The 23,053-nt window shown below is 37.0% G+C and overlaps 1 protein-coding gene across 1 annotated transcript in view; it reads right to left on the bottom strand.

The window, feature by feature from the left end:
* The window catches only part of LOC100020542 (sodium-coupled monocarboxylate transporter 1-like), a 229,483-nt gene that overhangs the window by 23,575 nt on the left and 182,855 nt on the right, over positions 1-23,053 (bottom strand). Inside the window, exons 16-17 of the mRNA XM_016425807.2 lie at positions 7,407-7,460; positions 6,408-6,464 (exon numbers count right to left, since the gene is read on the bottom strand). Coding sequence (XP_016281293.2) covers positions 6,408-6,464; positions 7,407-7,460 — 111 coding nt within the window. The remainder of the gene's footprint in view (positions 1-6,407; positions 6,465-7,406; positions 7,461-23,053) is intronic.

The following is a 23,053-nucleotide window of genomic DNA, read 5'->3' on the forward strand; positions in this document are numbered from 1 at the left end:
ATACAAAATAAAACCACATGCCCATGGCTAATCAGCCTGTTAAAACCCCTGCACTTACCATCCTTACCAGGAAGCCAAAGAGGCCGGAACCCTCCAGGTAACTGCCCAATATCCCCTGTCTACAAGAAATATGTAATGACAGGAAGTCAGTGGGATCCTGGGAAATGTAGTTTCGAAGGGTAACAGATTTTCAATTATACATGGAAATGTATGATTATTCTAAAATGCAAAGTTTAAATACTTTTGAGAATAATTTTAGAATAAGAAACATGCTACCTCTCCAAATCTAGAAAGTAAACTATTTGGAGAAAGCACCATGAAGATGCCTCCACAGACTACACACTGCACCAGAAGATCCAGAGTGAACTTTGGGATGTGGTGATTTGAACTGTGTGGGGTTTAAATGCATTTGTTTTGTATGTATACTCTTATACTGAAGGGGACTGCCCCCTAACTGGCTTTCTGTCATTGCTTCTAGGAATCATAGGTTTCATCTTTTCCCTTTTATCCCCAAATTATTGTAATTTAAAAGTTGGCTATGTTTACAGGAGCTCAGAGGGGAATGTATAATTGAACATCTGTCTCTCTAAGAAACTACCTTTACCCAGGAGCCCACTAACTTCCTGTTGTTATGTATTTCCGATAGACAAGGCAGTGATGTGGAGGGTCCTGGCCTCCTTGGCTTCCTGGCAAGGATGGTAAGCACAGGTTAACAAGGCTGCTTCGTCATGGGCACATGGTTTTATTTTGTATCCTTTTTATTCCTTTATTTCTAATGATCATTAATAAATCTACTAAAATATAATATTTTTATTATTAAGATTTAATTTTAATTTTTACACAGCTTTGATGTAGTGAATGTGTGAAATATGGTGTATTGACCACAGTTAATTCTTTTTTTTTTATTTTTTTTATTAAAACCCTTACCTTCTGTCTTGGAGTCAGTACTGTGTATTGGCTCCAAGGCAGAAGAGTGGCAAGGGCTAGGCAATGGGGGTCAAGTGACTTGCCCAGGGTAACACAGCTGGGAAGTGTCTGAGGCCAGATTTGAACCTAGGACCTCCCATCTCTAGGCCTGACTCTCAATACACTGAGCCACCCAACTGCCCCCCACAGTTAATTCTTAATACTGTTGGTAATGAGATGCATTTTATTCTAAACTTTTTTATTTGATTGCTGTAATTTCACATTTTTGTTAATCTGTTATTTGTTTCCACAGAGCAAGGTTTTTCTGATTAACCTGTGTGTTCTAGAGTAAAGAAAGTTTATTTTAGGATGGTGAATTGCAGACCTGACTGGTCATTGCATTGTTGTTTAAAAAAGAGATATTCTTGGGAAAAGGCTTTGCTTTAAATAGTAAGGAAACCCTGAGCAGTTTAAACTGAACAATACATTTTCTCTAAAGAAGCTATTTTTGCCTTAGACCAAAGGAAGGTGTAGGGCACAGCTGAGAGAAAGGAAATTAGGAGAAAAAAATAAATAAAATAAAGAGAAGGGAATTAGATAAGTGTTCTGATTTAAAGGTAATTTTAAAGCTTTTCCTTAGTAATCCTAAATTTTGTGTTTGGTGAGAATTTTTTATGTGTTTTACTTTTTGAGAAGCAAACAGACCATGAACTATAGCCTGATTTTTGGAATTTTTAAGGTAAATTTCCAGAGTGCAACCATTTAAATAAATGTTTAAAGACCAGTGAATCCTGATTGTTTTATATGGTGGTTTATCTTTAATTTTTTTCCTTTTTAAGTGGAGAGAACTAATCTGAACTAATCTGATTTGGCATTTATTTTGTGAGCATTATTTTTCTTATAACCAGTGAGTGGCACATGACCACGATTAGAAAGAGGAATTACCCACCTGAGAAATTTTTAGGTAATTTCTAGGGATGCCCTGCATTTTACCACCCCAGCTCTGGACTGTGGGCGAAGTGATTAGAATTTATAAAGATTAAGATTGCTAGATTGCTTATTAAAAAGGAATTTATTTAGAAACCATGGAATACTAATTATTATCTCAAGATGTTTCTTAGGAGTCAAAGCCTGGACAAGATTTTCCTACAGCCTAGAATCTGAAGGATTCTCAAAGAAAACATCTCTATGGGAAATCTGAAGGAACCTCCAAAAAGTTACTAGAACCGTAAGTATTCTGTTTCCCATTATTTTAATTGACTTTTAGAAATATTTCTGAGGCAGACATAAAACTGGACATTTTATTTCCCCTGGGAATTATATTTCCCCTGAGCAAAGTCCCTTTAAGTAGAGAACCTAGAAAGAAGAGAGCTATTCCCCAAATTTTGCTAAAGTAGGAAAGGTTTAAAGTGGTAGCATTTTACCTTGTTAAGAGGTCTAAAGTAATATCTATTAAATTTAAGAATTTTCAGCAAGGATTCCAGAGTGTTTTTCTAATATTAGTATAGCATAGGTTCAGGATAGGCTTAGATGGCCAGATGTGCTTGTCCCAAGGTATAATCAGAAGAATTTAGGAAAGGAATTATGGAACCTAAAGTAATTATTAATAAGAGAAGATAATTTATTTTAAACCCTGAGTATGGTTAGGGAGAATTGCCACCTAAGGGTGAATTGTATGGGGAGATAATTGGGAAAAGAAATGCTATGAAGGAAAATTGGTTATTGATGCAGTTTTAAGGGTGAATGAAATGGCTCAGCTGAGTTCCTGTCCAAGTTCTACAAGTAACTGTTGATCATTGCCAATTTACGCATGGCATTAATAGTTCAAATTAAGGGAGCATTTCTCCCTCGTTTTAAGCTAATTCTCGCTTTTCTCCTGGTAGAGCAAGTTTTCTGTAATTATACAATGAAGGAAGCCTTAAAAAGACAAGGCCTAAAATACAGGAGTTGAAGACATAGATAGAAATTTTTAGTCATCTTAAATGAGTAAGCAGGTTCAAAGAGGTCCCTGTTCCTAAAGCTTTAAACAGAGGAAGAATTTACAACAGAAGAACCTGGCAAAAGAGTGTCCAAAAAGAGGGAAGCAATACATATATAAATAGTAAGTTCTGAGCAATATTTTTAAGAAATAAGGTTCAGATGGAACACTGAATTGCTCCCCAGTACCAGTAAAGTTTATACATTTTGAAGCCTCAGGGCAGGAAACAATGAGATAACAGGGGAGTGGTCCCTTTGTGCCTAAGAATGCTAAGAAAAATAACCTATAGACTAGGTCTTCAGTGGTAAATGAGTCCTTTCTGACAATGAATAGAGAAGCTAGAACTCATTTGAATCAGGAAATCTCATAATATTGCCACAAGAGAATTATTTCACCAATAAGTTTTTTATTTGCAGACTTTCTGCTTTGGCTGTAACTCAGTTGCAACATTATTTCTTTCATATAAAGCAATAGTTAATAGGAGTAATAGTCTAAGCTATTTAAGCATGATTATAGTTAAGTAGATGTAGGAGAATGAAAAGTTTTTTGTTGTTTTTTTTAAGTCCTAGCATCTCAACCTCCCCAAAGGGATGTATGAGAGATTTAAAATTAGGGAATGTTGGACGCATTTTTAATTTTTAGAATTTTTGGAGTTAATTTTAATTTTGAGACTTTAAAATTTGACTTTTAAAATTATTTCAAAGCTGAAATTGTCATGCAGTCATTTTTAATATGGTTTTGGGAATTTTATAATAGGATGTTTAATTAGAATTTTACTTACTGGTATTAGCTGATTTTTTTTTTTTTGACCATAAGCAGTGAGAAGGCCATCAGCTGTTTTTTTTTTTTTAAGCATCAATTTAAGCACATTGACAAGTGTCAAGTAAGATTTAAGGACTGATAGCATTACAGACTAAGATTAGCAGCATGTATAATCTTCATTGTGAATAAGTATATTGGGAGTTGAGAAAGTCCAATTAGAGAACATGTTTATGGATTTCTCTTGTTTTTCCTTACAGCAAATGAAGCCTTCTGTACAAAGGAGAAATCAACATGTCAACGTGGAAATCTAGAGATCCCCAGTTTATTTAGTTTGAGGGTAGAAACCCCAGGTTTTGACCTCTTCACAGGAGAGGTTTCCCCCTGAGGGAACGTCCCACTTCACCAGACAATAGACTTCAAGTCTTTTGAGGTAAATCCCATCCGAAGTCAAGTAACTCTTTGTGCCCAGAAGCCTTTCCCAGTATATCCACACCCCACTTCCGAAGATCGAGGATCGAACTGGGGGACTTTCGGTTTGCGAGAGGGACAGGCTACCTACCCTGCCAAAGCTGAAGTGGATGTCTATTGTCTGGTGAAGAGGGACCTTCCCTCAAGGGGAAACCTCTCCTGTGACGAGGTCAAAACCTGGGGTTTCTATTTGTCAACATGGAAATCTAGAAATCCCCAGTTTATTCAGTTGGGAGGTAGAAACCCCACGTTTTGACCTTGTCACAGGAGAGGTTTCCCCCTGAGGGAAGGTCCCTCTTCACCAGACAATAGACATCCACTTCAGCTTTGGCGCGGTAGGTAGCCTGTCCCTCTCGCAAACCGAAAGTCCCCCAGTTCGATCCTCGATCCTCGGAAGTGGGGTGTGGATATACTGGGAAAGGCTTCTGGGCACAAAGAGTTACTTGACTTCGGATGGGATTTACCTCAAAAGACCTGAAGTCTATTGTCTGGTGAAGAGGAACCTTCGGGGGGGAAAAGGGGGGAAACCTCTCCTGTGAAGAGGTCAAAACCTGGGGTTTCTACCCTCAAACTAAATAAACTGGGGATCTCTAGATTTCCATGTTGACAAACAGGAGAGAGAGGAGGTGGAAGTCATTTCATCAGAACCCATTATGAAAACCCACCTGATTTAAGAGACTGAAGACTGGGAAGGTGGGGTTGGGGGGAGGAGGGGAGGAGATTCAGGTTGTGAGCTGGTTATCAGAATTTGCCAAAGGAAGACTACTTACCTTTCTCTGGCACAAGTGTCAATGCACCAAGTATTTGGGGAGTGCCCCCAAATGCCAATTGTCCACACCTATACCCCAAAGTTTTCCACCACTGGTAATACTGTCAAACTATATAACATCACTCATTTGTCTATTTGTTTCAGCAGTGTCATTAAGCCTTGCCCAAAAGGGGGAGGGGAGGTAGTGTTGACGTGGTGTCTAGAAATCCCAAACTTGCAGCCTACTAAGATCTGATCAAGGGGGCAGCTGGATAGTTCACTGTATTGAGAGCCAGGCCTAGAGATGGGAGGTCCTAGGTTCAAATCTGGCCTCAGACATTTCCCAGCTGTGTTACCCTGGGCAAGTCACTTGACCTCCATTGCCTAGCCCTTACCACTCTTCTGCCTTGGAACCAATACACAGCATTGATTCCAAGACGGGAAGGTAAGGGTTTAAAACAAAAAAAGATCTGATCAACCCCAAGTTTTAAGACTAGCTTATAAATTGGAGATCCCAAAGCTTGTACTTGTTCCCTGTTCCCAAGAGAATCCACCTTGAAGGGAATCTCAGGAAAGCAGTTCCAGACTGAATAATGGACCTTAAGGTAAATGACTATCCCACTTAGGTGGGGCTAAGCAAATGCTAAGTACTCTCTTTGTCTTGGGTAGTGTGTCGTCCCCCCCCCCACCCCCCACCCCCCCCCACCCCCCCCCCCCCCCCCCCCCCCCCCCCCCCCCGTTCTCAGTGACTCCTTCCCAAGAAGACCCACACCAGGGCTTGGATCATCCCTTTAGAATCCTTTGTAAATAGCCCTTTCCCTTACACCCTAGCCTCTAGCTATGATTCCTTTTTCCCAAGCTTGATTGTATCCTGTCGGTATAGTTTGGACACTCCCATTTCCTTGTAGCTATGGTAATGTCTCAATCATCTTCCCCTGCCCCATGATCCCTCAAATGTCATATAGGTTCCCCAAATTCTTTTGTTCCTTGGAGGGGTCAATGACCAGAGCCCCCAGGGTCTTGGGATTCTGAATGGGTGTGTAGCCTGCAGATCAGTGTGGAAGCCTTGAGGAAAACACTGAACCCCTTTCAGTAATTAAAGAGTGGTTTTTCTGACTAATAGTTCTGTGTTTTTTCCCAGTTAACAACATCTATTTGTACCGATTCCCAACCTTAAAAAGATCAAGCAACCACCAAGTTTGGCAACCTGAAATCAGAGGTTGAATTAGGTAGATAGTCAGACTGCAGGTTGTTTTTGGCTAGTTATTTTTGTGGCTGTGCGTTCAGAAACCCCTTTCTCTGACTAGAGAAGAAATTACCTCCGTTTCAGAGTGCCAAGAAAGTTCAGCCTTTCTTTGGTAGGAGGGTAAGTAGGGTTGAATGCTGACCAGGAAGGCTAACAGTCATCTTGGTCATGATATTTTTGGCTTTTGTGCCTACTGGGGAATGATAACTCTGTGACAAAGAATGGGTAAGGCACCTTGTAGAATAATTTTCCATGAGTGTCCTCCCTCCCCACCATTTTGTTGTGTTAGTTCTGCTCACCGATTCTTCTTCCTCTTCGATGTAATCAGTACTGAGTTTTCTTGTAGGTGAGACCACCTGTAATAAATAATGTTGCTGGCTATCCTGGGCATTCTGGTTCTCATTCTGTTTTTCACTCAGTCTCCCTCATCATGGAAGACAAGTCCCAGAAATCAAGCATCATGTGCCCCTAAACTGCTCACACCTCAGCTCTGAGCAAGAGTCAGAAAATTCTTGACATCTCCTCAATTCCTTTGACTTTTAATATAAGCCCTGGCAAGGAGCTTTGGAGTGCATTTCGTTGGGAAACTTCATATTTTGCCTGCCTATTTTATAAATTCCTCATTTATATTATAAGCACACATAACATGGAAAGTAATCTCTTACACTGCACTGCCATAAATTTGTTCATTCTTTTTCAGCTCTGAAAGAATAAGGCAATCAATCAGTTAAACTAATCTCAAAGGAGAGTAGTGACCCAGTGTTGTTCCTTCATGCCTTTCAAAAACTTGCAAAGGACATCAAGATAAGATTGGTTGGAAAACTTAGTATTTTGGCTTCTTTCTTATACTGTCCTCCCTCACCAACTAGGAATAAAGTTAGGTACCTTCTGTTATCCATTTCTATCCATTCGGACCCGATTTTCACCTTTAAAATAACTAAGTAACCACCAAGGTAGTCAATCTGAAATCAGAGGTTGCATTAGGTAGGGCCATGCTGAAGGTGGGTTTTGTCTAATTATTTTTGTAGCTGAGCATTCAAACACCCCTTTCCCTTACTGGAGAAAAAAATGAGCTATTTCAAAGAGTGTGCCAAGAATGTTCAACCTTTCTTTGGTAGGAGGGTAAGTAGGGAGAATGGTAACCAGCAAAGCTAACAGTCATCTTGATCATGGTATTTTGGGCTTTTGTTCCTACTGGGGAATGATAACTGTAACAAAGAATGGGTAGCCACCTTGTAGAATAATTGTCCAGATATGTCCTTCCTACCCACCATTTTGTTTTTGTAAGTTCTGCTCACCTCTGTTTCCTCTTGGGTGTTCTCAGCAACACTGAGTTTTCTTGTACTTGAGTCCTGTAATGGATAATGTTGCAGGTTATCCTGTGGGCTCTGCCACTCATTATGTTTCTCACTTAGTCTTTCCTTTTCCTCCTTGTCATGAAAGACAAGTCCCAGAAATCAGGAATTATTTGCCCCTAAACTGTTTACACCTAAGCCCTGAGCAAGAGTCCTAAACTTCCTCACATAACATTTTTGGGCTTCACATCTTCTCAATTCCTTTGAATTTTTCTATAACCTCTTGCAAGGAATGTTGGAGTGCTTTTGTTTGGAAAACTTCTTATTTTGCCTTACTTTTTTCTTATTTCCTCACTCATACTGTAATTGCACATAGCATGGCAATTAGTCTCTTGCACTGCAATGCCACCAATTTTTCCATTCATTTTCAGCTCTCAAGATATAATGCAATCCACCTGTTAACTAATCTCAAAGGAGATCTTGGAAAAGATAGTGACCCAGTGTTGTTGCTTCATGCATTTTCATGTTTTATCTATCCCTTAAATATGGTGGGATATAGAAATAAAGTGCTTCTGATATCTAGAAAATATGTGTAACATATTTTAGCCATGTTATTGTACCAGAGAAGTCATCTTAATTTTTTCTTTTCGTTTTATTGGTATTTATAGTACATTATATACATTTATGAATTACTATAGTATTTAAAATATATTTACATTTCTATGTTGTGTTGACTGCTGGCTTTTATATTCTTTTCACAATCTGAGTTTTTAATTATTTTTACTTCAAGGAAATACTTGTATAAAATATGTTGATATAAATACTATACATTTATTTTATGCATTTCTGAATTTCTTCTCTTTCATCTGCTATACATGGCATATCTTCAGTCAAAATCACTAAAATTATCATTTAATTTCTTATACCAACCAATGTTATTAAATGACAGAAACATTTATGGTCTATCATTCTCTATTATTGTGGAAATTACTGAGTTTGACCTTCTTGATTTAATGTGAAAGATAATTCTCATTTCTTAGGAGAATTGCTATGTTTGAATCATGACCAGCAATGCTATGATTGAGGTTGGTCATAGCATTTAGTCATTTATAGGTCGCTGATAAGTCTTTGAAATAGGATGGTTGATCACATTACAGAGCTGTTGTCTAGAACTGTCATTCTTCCTCACCTCTTCAGTATTCTTTTTTTTTTAAACTTTAAAATATATTTTTTATTTTTTCATTTAGAATATTTTTCTATGATTACATGATTCATGATTTTTCCCACCCCTCTTCCCTCCCATCTCAGGGAGCTGACAAGCAATTCCACCAGATTATACAAGTATCATTTTTAAATATCTATTTCCAAGTTATACATAGCTGCAATAGAGTGATCTTTTATCATCAAAACCTTAATCATATCCACATTGTACCACATGATTGATCATTTCTTTTTCTTCTGTGTTTCTACTCCCACAGTTCTTTTTCTGGATGTGGATAGAGTTCTTTCTCATAAATTCCTCGGGATTGTCCTGTGATCATTGCATTGCTGCTAGTAGCAAAGTCAGTTACATTTGATTGTGCTATGATGTAGCAGTCTCTGTATACAATATCTCTCTGGTTCTTCTCAAGTGGCTCTGCATCAATTTTTGGAGGTCTTTCCATTTCACGTGGAATTCCTCTAGTTCATTATTCCTTTCAGCACAATAATATTTCATCATCAACATATACCATAATTTGTTCACCCATTCCCCAATCAATGGATACCCTCTTATTTTCCCATTTTTTGCTACCACAAAGAGAGCAGCTATAAATGTTTTTGTACAAAACCTTTTCCTTATTATCTCTTTGGGGTATGAAACCAATAGAGGCTGGATCAAAGGACTAGCATTTGTTTAAAGCCTTTTGTGCATAATTCCAAATTGTCCTTGAAAATGGATGGTTTAACTCAAAACTTGTAGCAATGTATTAGTGTGCCAATTTTGCCACATCCCCTCCAACATTTATCACTTTCCTTTGCTGCTATATTGGGCAGTCTGCTATTGCTAGCATTTATAGTACAATATTAAATAATAGAGGTGATAATGGGCATCCTTACTTCACTCCTGAAGAACCCTTACTATGTATTGACTCCAAGGCAGAAGAGTGTGGTAAGGGCTAGGCAATGGGGGTTAAGTGACTTGCCCATGGTCACACAGCTGGGAAGTGTCTGAGGCCAGATTTGAACCTAGGAGTTTCCGTCTCTATGCCTGGCTCTCAATCCACTGAACTACCCAGTTGCCCCCATGTAGTCTTTTTTGCTAGTATTTTATTTTAGATTTTTGCATCTATGTTCATTAAGGAGATTGATCTGTAGTTTTCTTTCTCTGCTTTTGGTCTGCCTGGCTTTGGAATCAGTACCATGTTTGTTTCATGAAAGGAATTTGGTAAGACTCCTTCTTTACTTATTTTTTAAAATAATTTGTATACTATTGGGATTAGTTGTTCTTTAAATGTTTGATAGAATTCACTTGTGCATCCATCTGGCCCTAGGGATTTTTTTCCTAGGAAGATCCCTGATGGCTTGTTCAATTTTTCTAAGATGGGATTATTTAAATATTCTATTTCCTCTTTTCTTAATCTAGGTAATTTATATTTTTGTAAATATTCACCCATTTCACCCAGATTGACATATTTATTGCCATATAATTGGGCAAAATACTTTTTAATAATTACCTTAATTTCCTCTTCATTAGAAGTGAGATCACACTTTTCATCTTTGATCCTATTAATCTGATTCTATTCTTTATTTTTCTTGATTAAATAAACCAGTACTTTATTGATTTGTTTTTGTTTTTTCAAAGTACCAGCTCCTAATCTTTTTTTATTAGATCCATAGTTCTTTTACTTTCAAGTTTATTAATTTCTCCTTTAATTTTTAGGATTTCCAAATTAGTTTTCATGTCAGCAGATTTTTAATTTGTTTTTTTCCCCCTAAGTTTTTAAATTTCAAGCCCATTTCATTGATGTCCACCATCTCCATTTTGTTGGTATAGGCATTCAGAGATAAACATTTTCCCCTGAGTACTGGTTTGGCAGTACTTAGTACTCTTATTAAGTATAATTTTTATCTCATCATGATCTAAAAATTTTGCATTTATTATATCTGCTTTTCTGCATTTGTTTGTACCAATTCTATGCCTTAGTACATATTTGATCTTTATATATATACCATGTTCTTCTGAGAAGGTATATTCTTTTTTATCCCTACTTAGTTTTCTCCAGATATCTATTAACTCTATTTTTTATAGTATTTTATTCACTTCACTTACTTCTTTCTTATTTTTTTTTGGTTCAATTTATCTAATTCTTAAAGGGGAAGGTTAAGATCCCCCACTAGTATGGTTTTACTATCTATTTCCTCCTTAAGCTCCTTTAATTTTTTTCTTTAGAAATCTAGATGCTATACCATTTGTTGCATAAATGTTTAGTAGTGACATTACTTCATTGTTTAATAAACCCTTTAACAAAATGTAATTCCTTCATCCTCTCTTTTAATCAGGTTAATTTCTGCTTTAGCTTTGTCTGTTATCATGAATGCTGCTCCTGCTTTTTTTACTTTAGATGACACATAATAAATTCATTTGAGGACTTCTTTCTGGAGTTCATCTGTGAATTCTTTCCATTTCAATTTTATTTTCTTGTTTGAGGATCTCTGAGCAGTTTTCTTTAATAATTTCTTATAAATATGATGTCCAAGGTTTTTTTTTTTTTCTTGATCATAACTTTTAGGTGGTTCAATAACACTCAAATTGGTCTCTCATAGATATATTTTCTAAGTCAATAAGATATTTCATGTTTTCCTCCTTTTTTGTTGTTCCTTTAATTCTGGTTCATTGTTTCTTTGTTTCTCATGAAATCATTAGTTTCTAGATAATCTGTTTTGATTTTTAAGATCCAATTTTCCTCCATCAGTTTTTTGTTCTCCTTTTTAAACTGACCCATGTCTTCTTTTATCACTTTCATTTCTTCTTGCATCATTTTCCTTTCTTTTTGCACAATTTTCATTTCTTTGTTCCACTTTTCTTCTGTATCTCTTAATTGTTTTTTAAGTCCTTTTTGAGTTCTTCTAGAATCTGTATCCAATCCTTATTTTTCTTTAGAACTTTGCATGTATTTCTTTGCTTTCACTGTCCCCTTCTGTGTCTGTACCTTGCTCTTTGTCTCCATAAAAATTCCTTACAAGTAAGTGCTTATTTTGTTGTTTGCTCATTTTTTCTATCTAATTATAGGTAGGCTTGGGAGATGATGTGATGGTCTCAGGTCTGATAGCTCTGAGAGCCCCTTCCCCCTGCTGATTCAAATGACCCTTAAGATGCTAATACCTTAAATACTTGACTCAGGCTTAGGTGTAAATTTTCATCTCACACTGATCTTGGTAAATTCAGAGGCTGATCAAATTCTAGTCCCAGGCTTAGTCTCAAGTTTTTGGTCTCACTGTGTACTTGACCAAATCAGGTACACCTTTGATTACCCTTTTTCTGAGCTTCATGCAAAAAGATTGCCACTTAGTATTTAGTACTATCAACCACTCCAAAGTGTGAATTATATCCTTATCCCAAGCCCAGACTAGAATTCCCTGGGATGGAGCTCCAGACTTCTCTATGGGTTTGAAATTTCAAGGGGTCTGAGTTGGCTTGGCTTAAGATTAGGTTCTGAACCTTGGACAGCAGATGTAGGGTGTGATGGAGTGGCTTGCTCTTGGCTTGCTGTTCCCTTCTTGCTACAGCTTCTTACTGGCTCTGCTCTCCTCTCACTGCAGTGCCCCAGATGTTCTTTGACCTCCTTTTGGGTTTTTCTTTTCTTGAAAGTTGTTTTACTCTGTCTCCTTGTTAGTTTATATAAGAGTTTGTAAAGATGTGGCCATTATCCTAGTGGAATGGGGATCTTGTTTTGTGGCTAAGAATTTTCAAACATTCCAACCACAGGGAGAAGGAAATGGTTTGTTTCAGAGAATGTACCCAAGAATTGCAGTTGTCCTTTTGAGTCTACTCAACTGTTATCCACTGGCAAGAAAGTATCCTAACCCATTCAGCCTTGTGCCCCTTATGTACTACTTCTGAAGCCACCTAATGGTTCTTCCTTTTTACAATATACTTCCCCCATGACTTTTGGAATTTCTTGTTCAAGATGTATTTTAAGTAAAATTGTCTTAATACCTCCATCCCTGCTACCACTGTATTTGTTGTTAAACAACCACCTTTTATTATGCTTCCTGTTAATATGACTACTGACTGGTATGATGACCCAGGCATTTATGCCTTACAATTGATTTCTCACAATTTGGGTCACTCTAAATGTTTCATTGCATCCCTTATTTTGTCCCTAGAAACTTCCACTGCAGCCATTGTTCAAGGAGTCCACACTGTACAACATGTGGATAATCTTTTTAAAAATGTTTTACTTGCTCTTCTAACCCAGGAATATATTGATAAAGGGTTGGAAGCTCTCATAAATGTCCTTAAAAAGGCTATTCTTTGTATTGGGAATCAGTTACAGAATTTAAAAGTGAGGTTCAAGTCAAAATGTCATGCTGACTTTAAATGGATCTCTGTTTCTCCCCTCCTCTATAATGAATCAGATGTTCCTTGGGAGAACACACAGCAACATATTTTTGGTATTTGGAATCATTCAGAGTTTTCCGTTGATTTTAAAACATTACATAAGCAAATTCTGGATATTAATTATTCTGGTTCTTCCCTTTATTCGGCCTCCTCCATTGCAACTTCCTTTTATGATAGTGTTTCCTCCTTCATTTCCAATAATGATTTGATTCATCCTCTTATTGCTTGTGGATTTGCTCTTGTCTCATTTTTTCTTATTCTTTTTTGTTTTCCAGTCATCTAGGCTCTGGCCTACATCAAGTTCAAATTGAATTAAAGTCACTGCAATTAAAAAACAAAAAAGGGGGAGATGCCTGGAGCCATCAACTCCACACTATTTGATGTGGTCACAGGTGGAAACTGGAGGCTGCAAAGCAGCCTCAAGGAAGGATGGAAACATCCATTCAGACCCCCCTGAGTGACTTCTCTTATTAACATCCCCTTATTATTGGAATTTTTATGGTTATTATCCTTAATTAGCCCCAGGAAAAACAGATGAGAGCAATATGCCTGCAAGGTTGAAATTAATGTCCCACTCTATACCCCCGGAATATCACCAAAATATTCTTTTTACAAAAGTAAGTCTAAGGACTCCTATGTGCCCATTTATATAAAGGATCATAGATGAGACTTCTTTTCTAAGTATAATAACTGGAAAAACTGTGCCTGGATGCCCACCTCCATGTACAGGCCAGGAATAAGCTTCCCTTAGCTGGTATTTAATTGCCTTTCAGGGAGAAGTTGGTATTTTCAACTTCACTGATTTGTTTTGAACTGTTGGCTAGGCAGTATGTCTTGGAAACTTTAGTGAAACATTAGAAAATAAAATACTGATCTTGTAATAAAATTTACAACTGGATTCTGTTTGTTAACGTAGACTTGGAAATTGTGTTTTTTTTGATAATCTCCTAAGAAATCTCTGATTGATTATGTATCTTGATTAAAGTAAAGAATAATCACTTTAGGCTTAACTGCATGTCTGAACACCTCACAGGTTAAGGAGAAAGTGACCTCTAGTTAAGCCTACCCCATGACAAGAACACATATATCTTCTAAGCTTCCCATTTATTGTCATAACCTATAGAACATAGTATGTAAGATAATTATAGAATGTTAATCAAATAATGTGTTAAAAGTTAATGTATGATTTATCCAATTATCTATAAGAAAACATGCATGTTGAAAAATGAAGTTGTGTGCCGAATATCTGTGTAACCACTGTAGGTATAAAAATAAAGGCAACCCTGAGCCAAGCAGAGAAGTTCTTCTATTCATTATGCCAATGCTGCCCCACCTCCAAAGACCTCCATAATCATGCAGCACTCTGGCTCTCACTGGGTAGTTCATCCAGCTTATCCTTTTCCCCCTCTTCATCAATGCAGAAAGCCTCATAAATCATGAATTACCTGTCTTTATAACTGCTTTCATCCCTGAGCCACAATTCCATGTTTCCTGTGTGACATTTAGGCAAGTTCTTATCAATTTCTTTGAACTCTTCTATAAACTCTGGCAAAGAAAGTTTGTAAGTTTGGAAAATTTGGTGTTTTTGACTCTTTTTGTTAAATTCCACTCTAACACACATTTAAAAAGGCAGGTAGTCCCTTGTGCTACACTGCTACACATCTGCTCTTTGATTATTAATTCTAAAAAAAAACAAGCAATGAAACAGTTAGCTAATATCAAAGATTAGCTTGAATAAGGCAGCAACACAATATTGGTGCTTCATAAGTCTCCTTTTAAAGATGGTTATTATAAATCATTTTTCCTTCTTGTAAAAAAAAATAATCTTTTGTCAATGACTATGACATGTAAGTGACCCTTGGCTTTGGTAGGGGAATAGGTAGTGCTATATGGTGACCAGGCAGGAAGGCTAGGAATGAGGTTGATTATAGAATTTTTGTCTTTGACTACTTATGGTCTTGTGATCACATAGCTGTGATAAAGCATGGCTGATTCCATTTCAATGTGATTTTTCAGAGGCACTCAGCTTTACTGCCTGCTCTTGTACCATCATTTCAGCAGCACTTAACTTCCTTGTATGTGAATCCTTCTCCAATAGTAACATTCCTTCTTAACCCAGGGGTCCTAATTCTCCTAATAGTCCTATTTCACTCTATTTGTCTTTCTTCATAAATGAATATCTAAACCCACACATCAGAAATTACTTTTCTTCTATAACAAAAAACTCAAAGACAAAGGTCTAATTACTCAAATATATGAGGAGCTATAAAAAAATCAAATTGATAAATGGGCAAGGGTATGAATAGGCAATTTTCAGATAAAGAAAACAAAGCTATCAATAAACACATAAAAAAATGTTCTAAATCACTTTAGAGAAATGCAAATCAAAACAACTCTGAGATACCACCTCACACCTAGCAAATTAATTAACAAATGGAATTGAGACATTAATGTATTGCTGGTGGAGTTGTGAATTGATCCAACCATTCTGGGTTCTGGATGGCAATTTGGAACTATGCCCAAAGGGTTTATATCCCAAAAGAGATCATAGGGAAAAAAACGTGGACAAAAATATTTATAGCCATCCTCCTTGTGGCAGCAAAAAATGGGAAAATGAGGGGATGCCCCTTCAACTGGGGAATGGCTAAACAAATTGTGGTATCTGTTGTGCTCAAAGGAATAATGAACTGGAGGAATTCCATGTGAACTGGAATGACCTCCAGGAATTGATGCAGAGTGAAAAGGAGCAGAACCAGGAGAACATTATACACAGAGATGTATACTCTGTGGTATAATAAAATGTAATGGACTTCTCTACTAGCAGTAATGCAATGATCCAGGATAATTCTGAGGGACTTGGGAGAAAAAACACTATCCACAACCATAGAAAGAACTGTGAGAATAGAAACACAGAAGAAAAACAACTGCTTGATCACATGGGTTTATGTGGATATGGCTAGGAATGTAGACTCTGAAGGAGCACCCTAGTACAATTATCAATAATAGGGAAATAGGTCTTTATCAATGACACAAGTAAAACCCAGTGGAATTAGATATTGGCTACCTGGGGTGGGGGGAGGCACAGAATATGTGGGGGGAGGAGGAGAGCAAAAGAACATGAATTATGTAACCGTGGAAAAATATTTGAAATTAAATAAAATTTATCAATTAAAAAAAGAAATAACATTTCCTCTAAAATCATATCTAATTGCCCTAAATTATAGTTCTAAAATTCATCCTATGGTTTCTTCGTCTATTCTCTATATTTTTTTATCTCTTCTAAAACTTCTAGAAAGTGCTGGTTGGAGAACTTAATGTTTTTTACTTCCTTTTACTAACTTCCTCACTCACATAGTAGGAGCTGGGATAAGTAGCTTCCTGCCAATACTAAAACTACCAATCCTCCATTTTAGTCAAATTTGGGCAGCATGTTCAGAATAGTGCTCCTGGGGGTTCAGGTGGTTGATAATTTCTATGAAATCTATAGATTTCTTAAAGCCTTACCTTCTATACTAAAATCAATGTTGAGTTTTAGTTCCAAGGTGGAAACAGTAAGGATAAACAACTGAAGTTAAGTGAATTGCCCAGTGGCACAAAGCCTGAGGCCAGATTTGAACCCAGGAACTCCCAAATCCACACCTGGCTCTGTATTCACTGAACCAGCTAGGTGTCCCTTAATATCTGTGTTTCCAAAAATTCCCTTTATTAGAGGAACAAGGAACTTTGTCTCAATGAGTGCAAAAATAACTGATTAGCTAAATTATAAAATGACTTTGTAGAGTTGTCTTCTGGTGCTTTTGGATTTTCCAAAGTCATTCCATCCAAAGTTTTATTGATTAAGCAGGTAGGTACCTTTGTAGCAACAGGAAGGTCACTTAACTATGCCTATGCTTTGTCTTTCTCTCTTCAATAGGTTGGTACACACCAGTCACCACACACTCTAGAGTGTCAGCTGTCTTCCAAAGCAGCATTTCTTTCTATCCATTGCAATGGCCAAAAGATTGGATTATTGAAACCTATTGTTTTGGAAGCTCATGGAGCTTGACTCCAGCAATTAGTATGTTGAGAGATTCAAAAATGATTGATATGGAATTTTCTAATCCAAATGTCTCTTCCTAAAGTGAAATTATTTAGCCTTTTGTAAAGGGAAATTGTTACTTTCTGAGAAAGGAAGGAATATGGATTCTGCAGAAATGAGGGTGTTTCAGATATCCACAGGTAGAGCCAAGATGGAGGAATAACTAAAGGTCAGCTCCATTTCACCATGAAAATCCTCTCTGACCAAGAGTAAAATGTTGCCAAAAAAAAATGAATAAAGGAATGAAAGAACAAACAAGGATACAGAGTAAAACAACCCTCAAAAAAAAAAAAAGAAAAACCCAAAAGGTAGGCAGAGACCATCTAGGGAGATGAGGGGAGAAGGGAACAGAGCTAGCAGGAGACATAGCAGCAAGTGAAGAGCAAGCCAAGAACAAATCACATCTCCCATTTCCCCACACATCTGCTCTCACAGGTTCCAATCTTAAGCCCTACTTAAGAGGCAGACCCTGAGATCCTGCCAGGGAAAGTAGTGGTCCAAGCCAACTTATACCCCTTAAAATTTCAAAGCTGTGGAGGAGTTTGGAATCCTAGCCCAGGGCAATCAGGGATGAAGGGAGACAATGGGCCCAAGCAAATCTAGGAATCCCAGTCTGGGTTTGGGATAAGAACGTAATTCACAGAGTTGAGGACTGCATTGATTTAGAACAGTGGTTCTTAATCTGTGGTTTGTAGCAATGAGAATACATAATGCATATCAGGTATTTACATTCTGAATCATAACTGTAGCAAAATTACAGTTTTGAAGTAGCCACCAAAATAATTTTTTGGTTTGGGGTCACCGCAACATGAGGAACGGTATTGTGGGGTCACGGCATTAGAAAGGTTGAGAACCATTGATTTAGAATATTGAACCCTAGAGACTACATTTCCCACAACCCCCCTTTCCTTTTCCTGTTTGTGTCTCCTTATGTGGATGGAGTTTGGAGTTTCTGTTTCTGCCCATGGGAGCTCTCTCTGGTTCAGACCAGTGGGAAGGAAAGAGTTTTTTGGGTGCTTGCTGGAATTTTTTTAATTCCTCTTAAATCTAAGTGGATTTTAATAAACAGTATTAAAATAATACATGGAGTATTTAATATTAATTTTAATCTTTACATTTTTGGCAACCTGAAGGGATTCTAGAGCTCAGCCTTTTTGCCCCCTTTTCTTTAAAGTCGGCAGTCTGGTTATAGCTGAGCAACCTGACAGTTTAAAACTGCTACTGGTTGGCAACCAAAGCTTCTTTTCTGCTGGGAGTTTTCAAATCCTCTCTCCAGCTTCCCAACTGTGGCTCATTCCTCTAGCTCTCTTTCTGCCTTCTGAATCTCTGGCAGCTGTGAGTATTTTTACACTCCAGCCTGCCTGCCCTTCTCCTACTGGCCCAGCTGTCTTAATTTAGGGGACTTGGTGGAGAAGCTGCTCCCCGCCCACAGTCTGGAGAGCAGCCCAATCAGCCTGATTGACCATTCCTGCCCACAGCTTGGCCAAACCCTCGCTAAATGGCAGGTCTACTCCTCCCTTGCTGCCTCAAAATACTACCTCATAGAAGAAAATCTGTATTAGTGACCTACATTGACCTGATGTGCTTTTTGTAACATTTTGTGCCTTTACTAATGTTTTTTGTATTTTCTTGAATGTATTATTACTTTGTCTACCTTATTTGCACTCCCACTGCAGATCATGGTAAGTCAAAGAGGAAATGAATCTTATTTTTTGAAAACTAGTCCCTATACTTTACCTCTGGTATTGTGAAATATACACAATTTTAACATTTGTTTTCTTCATACATGTGTCATACAGTTTTTGATTTTTTCCCTTCTTTTCTCATTTTTTGCCTTTGAAACACATCACTGGTATTGAAAATGTTTTTATTTAATTATTTTTACTTTTTGTAATGGCATAACCTAAGATATCTGTTTACCTAGCATATAAAACGCATACCCAAAAAGCTTTGGACTATGGCAACCTGCCACTAGTTATTTAACTATAATGAGACTTTTGCTCAATGACTCTGTCTAATCCAAGGACAAAAGGGCCACAAAGGAGCACAGAACTTGCAAAGTGCCAAACAAGCACAAAAAGGTGAAAGAAACCAAACCAAACCTACAGGGATTGATGACCTTCTTCACAAAAGTCACAATGACTTGATCTTGTGTGAGACTCGAGATCACGGCTGTTTAACAAAATGTGTTAAATGCAGGACTTCCTTGTGCCATACTCTATATCAAGCATATAACATCATTTGCTCTGGCTCCATTATTCCCCCCCCCAAAAAAAAAAACCCAAAGGAAAGGGTTAAACCAAGATATTCTATTTTCCATTTGTCTCAATATCTAGTCTCTTTTTCTATTTTCTCTCATGATGAACAATTTACTGTAGTCCAAACTGCTAAATGGGTTGGTGACTAATTATTATTGTACACTTAAAGGACATGGATCACTATAAGAACCTGTTGTAAGTTGTGATATTTTTTTCCTTCTTCCAAGAATTATTTTTTTCAAGTTTTCTTTTTATATTTTTTATCTGACTCAGAAGTTGTTTTTTTAAGTTTACTTTAATTTCTTTTATTCCTTGATGTTTTTTGATACTTAATTCATATGCCTTATGACTTAACCATGTATCCCTGTGTAATTCCTACATGCATCTCTGTATCCTCTTCAGGGAGGAATATATTAATATTTTCCTCAGGGGGGAATATGTTATTGTTGTGAACTTTGATTTGAATTTGAGTCAAATTTAGAATAAGAGACTACCTCCCAGAATCTAGAAGGCACCAAAAAGATGCCTGCAGATACCACACGCTGTACCAAAAGATCCAGAGTGAACTTTTAGATATGGCGAATTTGAACCTTGGGAGGGTGGAAATACTTTTGTTTTGTATGTACACTCTTATGCCAAAGGGGACTTCCCCCTAATTGGCTTTTTGTTAATGTACCTATTATTGATTTTGTTCCTTTTCCCTTTTATTTTCCTCTTATCTCCAATTTCCCTTTAAAAACGGTAATATCTGTATATACCTCTAGTTCAAGTTATAAGTTAGTTATGTTTTAATGATCCATTGGGGAAACTGGTCTCTCAAAGGATCACAGGGGAGAATATAGTGATTTAGAATCTTGAACTCTAGAGACTACATTTCCCACAATCCCCTTTTCCTTCTCCTGTTTGTGCATCTCCTTACATGAATGGAGTTTGGACTTTGTTTCTGCCCACAGGGACTCTCTCTGGCTTGGATTAGCAGGAAGGAGGGGGTTTTGTGGGTGCTTGCTGGCATTTTTTAAATTCCTCATAGCTCTAAGTTGATTTTAATAAACAGTATTAAAATAATACTTGGAGCATTAAATATTAATTTTAACCTTTACAGGACACAGCTCTCAGAGGGAGACTCCCTGGGATCTTTTTGCCCAAAACTAAGCTTGAAGCTCCAGGATGGGGCAATCAAGGGTGTGCCTGATTGAATCAAGAACACCTTAAGCCTAAACCTGGGGCTAGAATTTGATCAGCACCCAACCTGACCAACTTTAGGCTGAGAACAAAAGCTGACACCCAAGCCTGAGGAAAATATTTAAGCTAGCAACATCTCAAGGATCAATTGAATCAGCACAGGGAGGGGACTATCAGAACTCTCAGTACTCAGACGATCTGATAAACTTGTAACAACCAGAAAATAAGCTGAAAATAGCATCAAAGAAGGACTAAAGTTTAAGAGGATACCCCAACTTCCCAGAAAATAGAGCCTATCTATAATAATATAGGAAAAATGAGCAAACAACTAAAAAAATACCTAAGAGTTTTTATGGTGACAAAGAGCAAGGTGTAGACATAGAAGGGGAAAGCAAAAGCAAAGGAAACATAGGCAAAGTCCAAAAGAAAAATATGGACTGGATACAGATGGCCTGGATACATATTCTGGAAAAGCTCAAAAATATCCCTTCAAAATCCAACTAAAAAGGTGGAGGAAAAGTGGGGAAGAGAGATGAAAATGATTCAAAAAGAAAGGAAAGTAATGCAAGAAGAAATGAAAGTGATGAAAGAAGAAATGGACCAATTGAAAAAGAAGAACCAAAAACTGACAGAGGAAAAATCAGGCCTTAAAAATCAGAATTGACCACCTGGAAACTAATGATTTCATGAGAAATCAGCAAACAATAAAGCAGAATCAAAGGAATGAAAAAAAAAAGAGGAAAACATGAAATATTTAGTTGAAAGAACAACAGAACTAGAAAATAGATGTAGGAGAGACAATCTGAGAATTATTGGACTACCTGAAAGCCATGATCAAGAAAAAAACCTTGGATATCATATTACAAGAAATTATCAAAGATAACTGCCCAGAGATCCTTGAACAAGAAAATGTAAAATGAAATTGAAACAGTTCAAAGGTACCCTCCAGAAAGAAATCCTCAGATGACAACTTGCACAAATATAATAGCAAAATTTAAGAGCCACCAAACCAAAGAAAAAATACTTCAATAAGTCAGAAAGAAACCATTCAAATACCATGGAGATACACTCAGGATCACTCAGGACCTAGCAGCCTCTACATCAAAGGATATTAAGGCATGGAATATGATATTCAGGAAGGCAAAAGATTTGGATTTACAACCCAGTCACCTATCCAGCAAAACTGAGTCTATTCTTTCAAGGTAATAAATGGTCATTCAATAAGACAGAAGATTTCCAAGCATTCCTGAGGAATAAGCCAGACCTAAGCAAACTAAGCCAAATACAAGACACAAGAGAAGCCCAAAAAGGTAAATAGGAAAGAGAAAGTTTAAGGGACTCATTAAGGTAAAAATGTGTTATATGTCTACATGGAAAGAGGATATCTATAATTCTGAAAAATTATTCTTAGTAGTAGGAAGATAGAAGGAATTTATTGAGAAAGAGGGTGGAGAAGTAAGATGATTATGATATGATATATATAATGGTATAATGATAATATGATGTAGTATATCTAAATGTGATGCTATGGAATGAAATGTATGTGTGATATGATATGTATGCATATGAATGACATGGTAAAAAAACAATGAAGGGCTGAAAGAAAGGGTTGCACTGACAGAAAAGGGAAGGGGGAGATAGAATGGGGTAAATTATATAACATAAAGAGGCAAGAGAAATCAATACAGAGAGGGGAGGATAAGGGTGGTGATGGGCAATGCTTAAACTTTACTCTCATCTTAAATGGCTCAGAGATGGAAAAACGAGTAAACTCAGTGGGATATAGAATTCTTTCACCTACAGAGAAGAAGAAAAACAAGGCAAGGGAGGTGGGGTTAATTGAAGGGGTGGGGAACTGGAAGGGTGACAAAAAGCAAAATACTGGTGAGGAAGAACAGAATGAAAGGGAACAGAGCATGTTCTAAAGGGAATAATACTATGGAGGGCAATACACATTTAATACTCATAACACTAAATGTGAACAGGATAAACTCAACAAAATACAACACCCATTCCTATTGAAATCACTAGAACATACAGGAATAGAAAGGCCATTCCTCAAATTAATAAACAGTATATATTTAAAACCATTAGCAAGTATCATCTGCAATAGGGAAAGGTTAAAAGCCTTCCCAATAAGATCAGGAGTGAAGCAAGGATGCCCATTATCACCTCTATTATTTAATATTGTTCTATAAATGCTAGCAATAGCAATCAGAGAAGAAAAAGAAATTGAAGGGTAAAAGTAGTCTATGAGGAAACTAAATTATCACTCTTTGCAGATGATATGATGGTATACTTAAAAAACCCCAAAAAATCAACTAAAAGACTAGTGGAAATAGTTTACAACTTTATCAAAGTTGCAGGGTACAAGATAAACCCACATAAATCATCAGTATATTTCACTATATTTCCAACAAAACTCAGTAACAGGAGTTATAAAGAGAAACTCCATTTAAAATTACTCTAGACAATATAAAATATTTAGGAATCAATCTGCCAAGACAAACATAGGCATTATATGAACACA

The sequence above is a fragment of the Monodelphis domestica genome, chromosome 5 (genome assembly GCF_027887165.1).
Source record: "Monodelphis domestica isolate mMonDom1 chromosome 5, mMonDom1.pri, whole genome shotgun sequence".
Lineage (NCBI taxonomy): Eukaryota > Metazoa > Chordata > Mammalia > Didelphimorphia > Didelphidae > Monodelphis > Monodelphis domestica.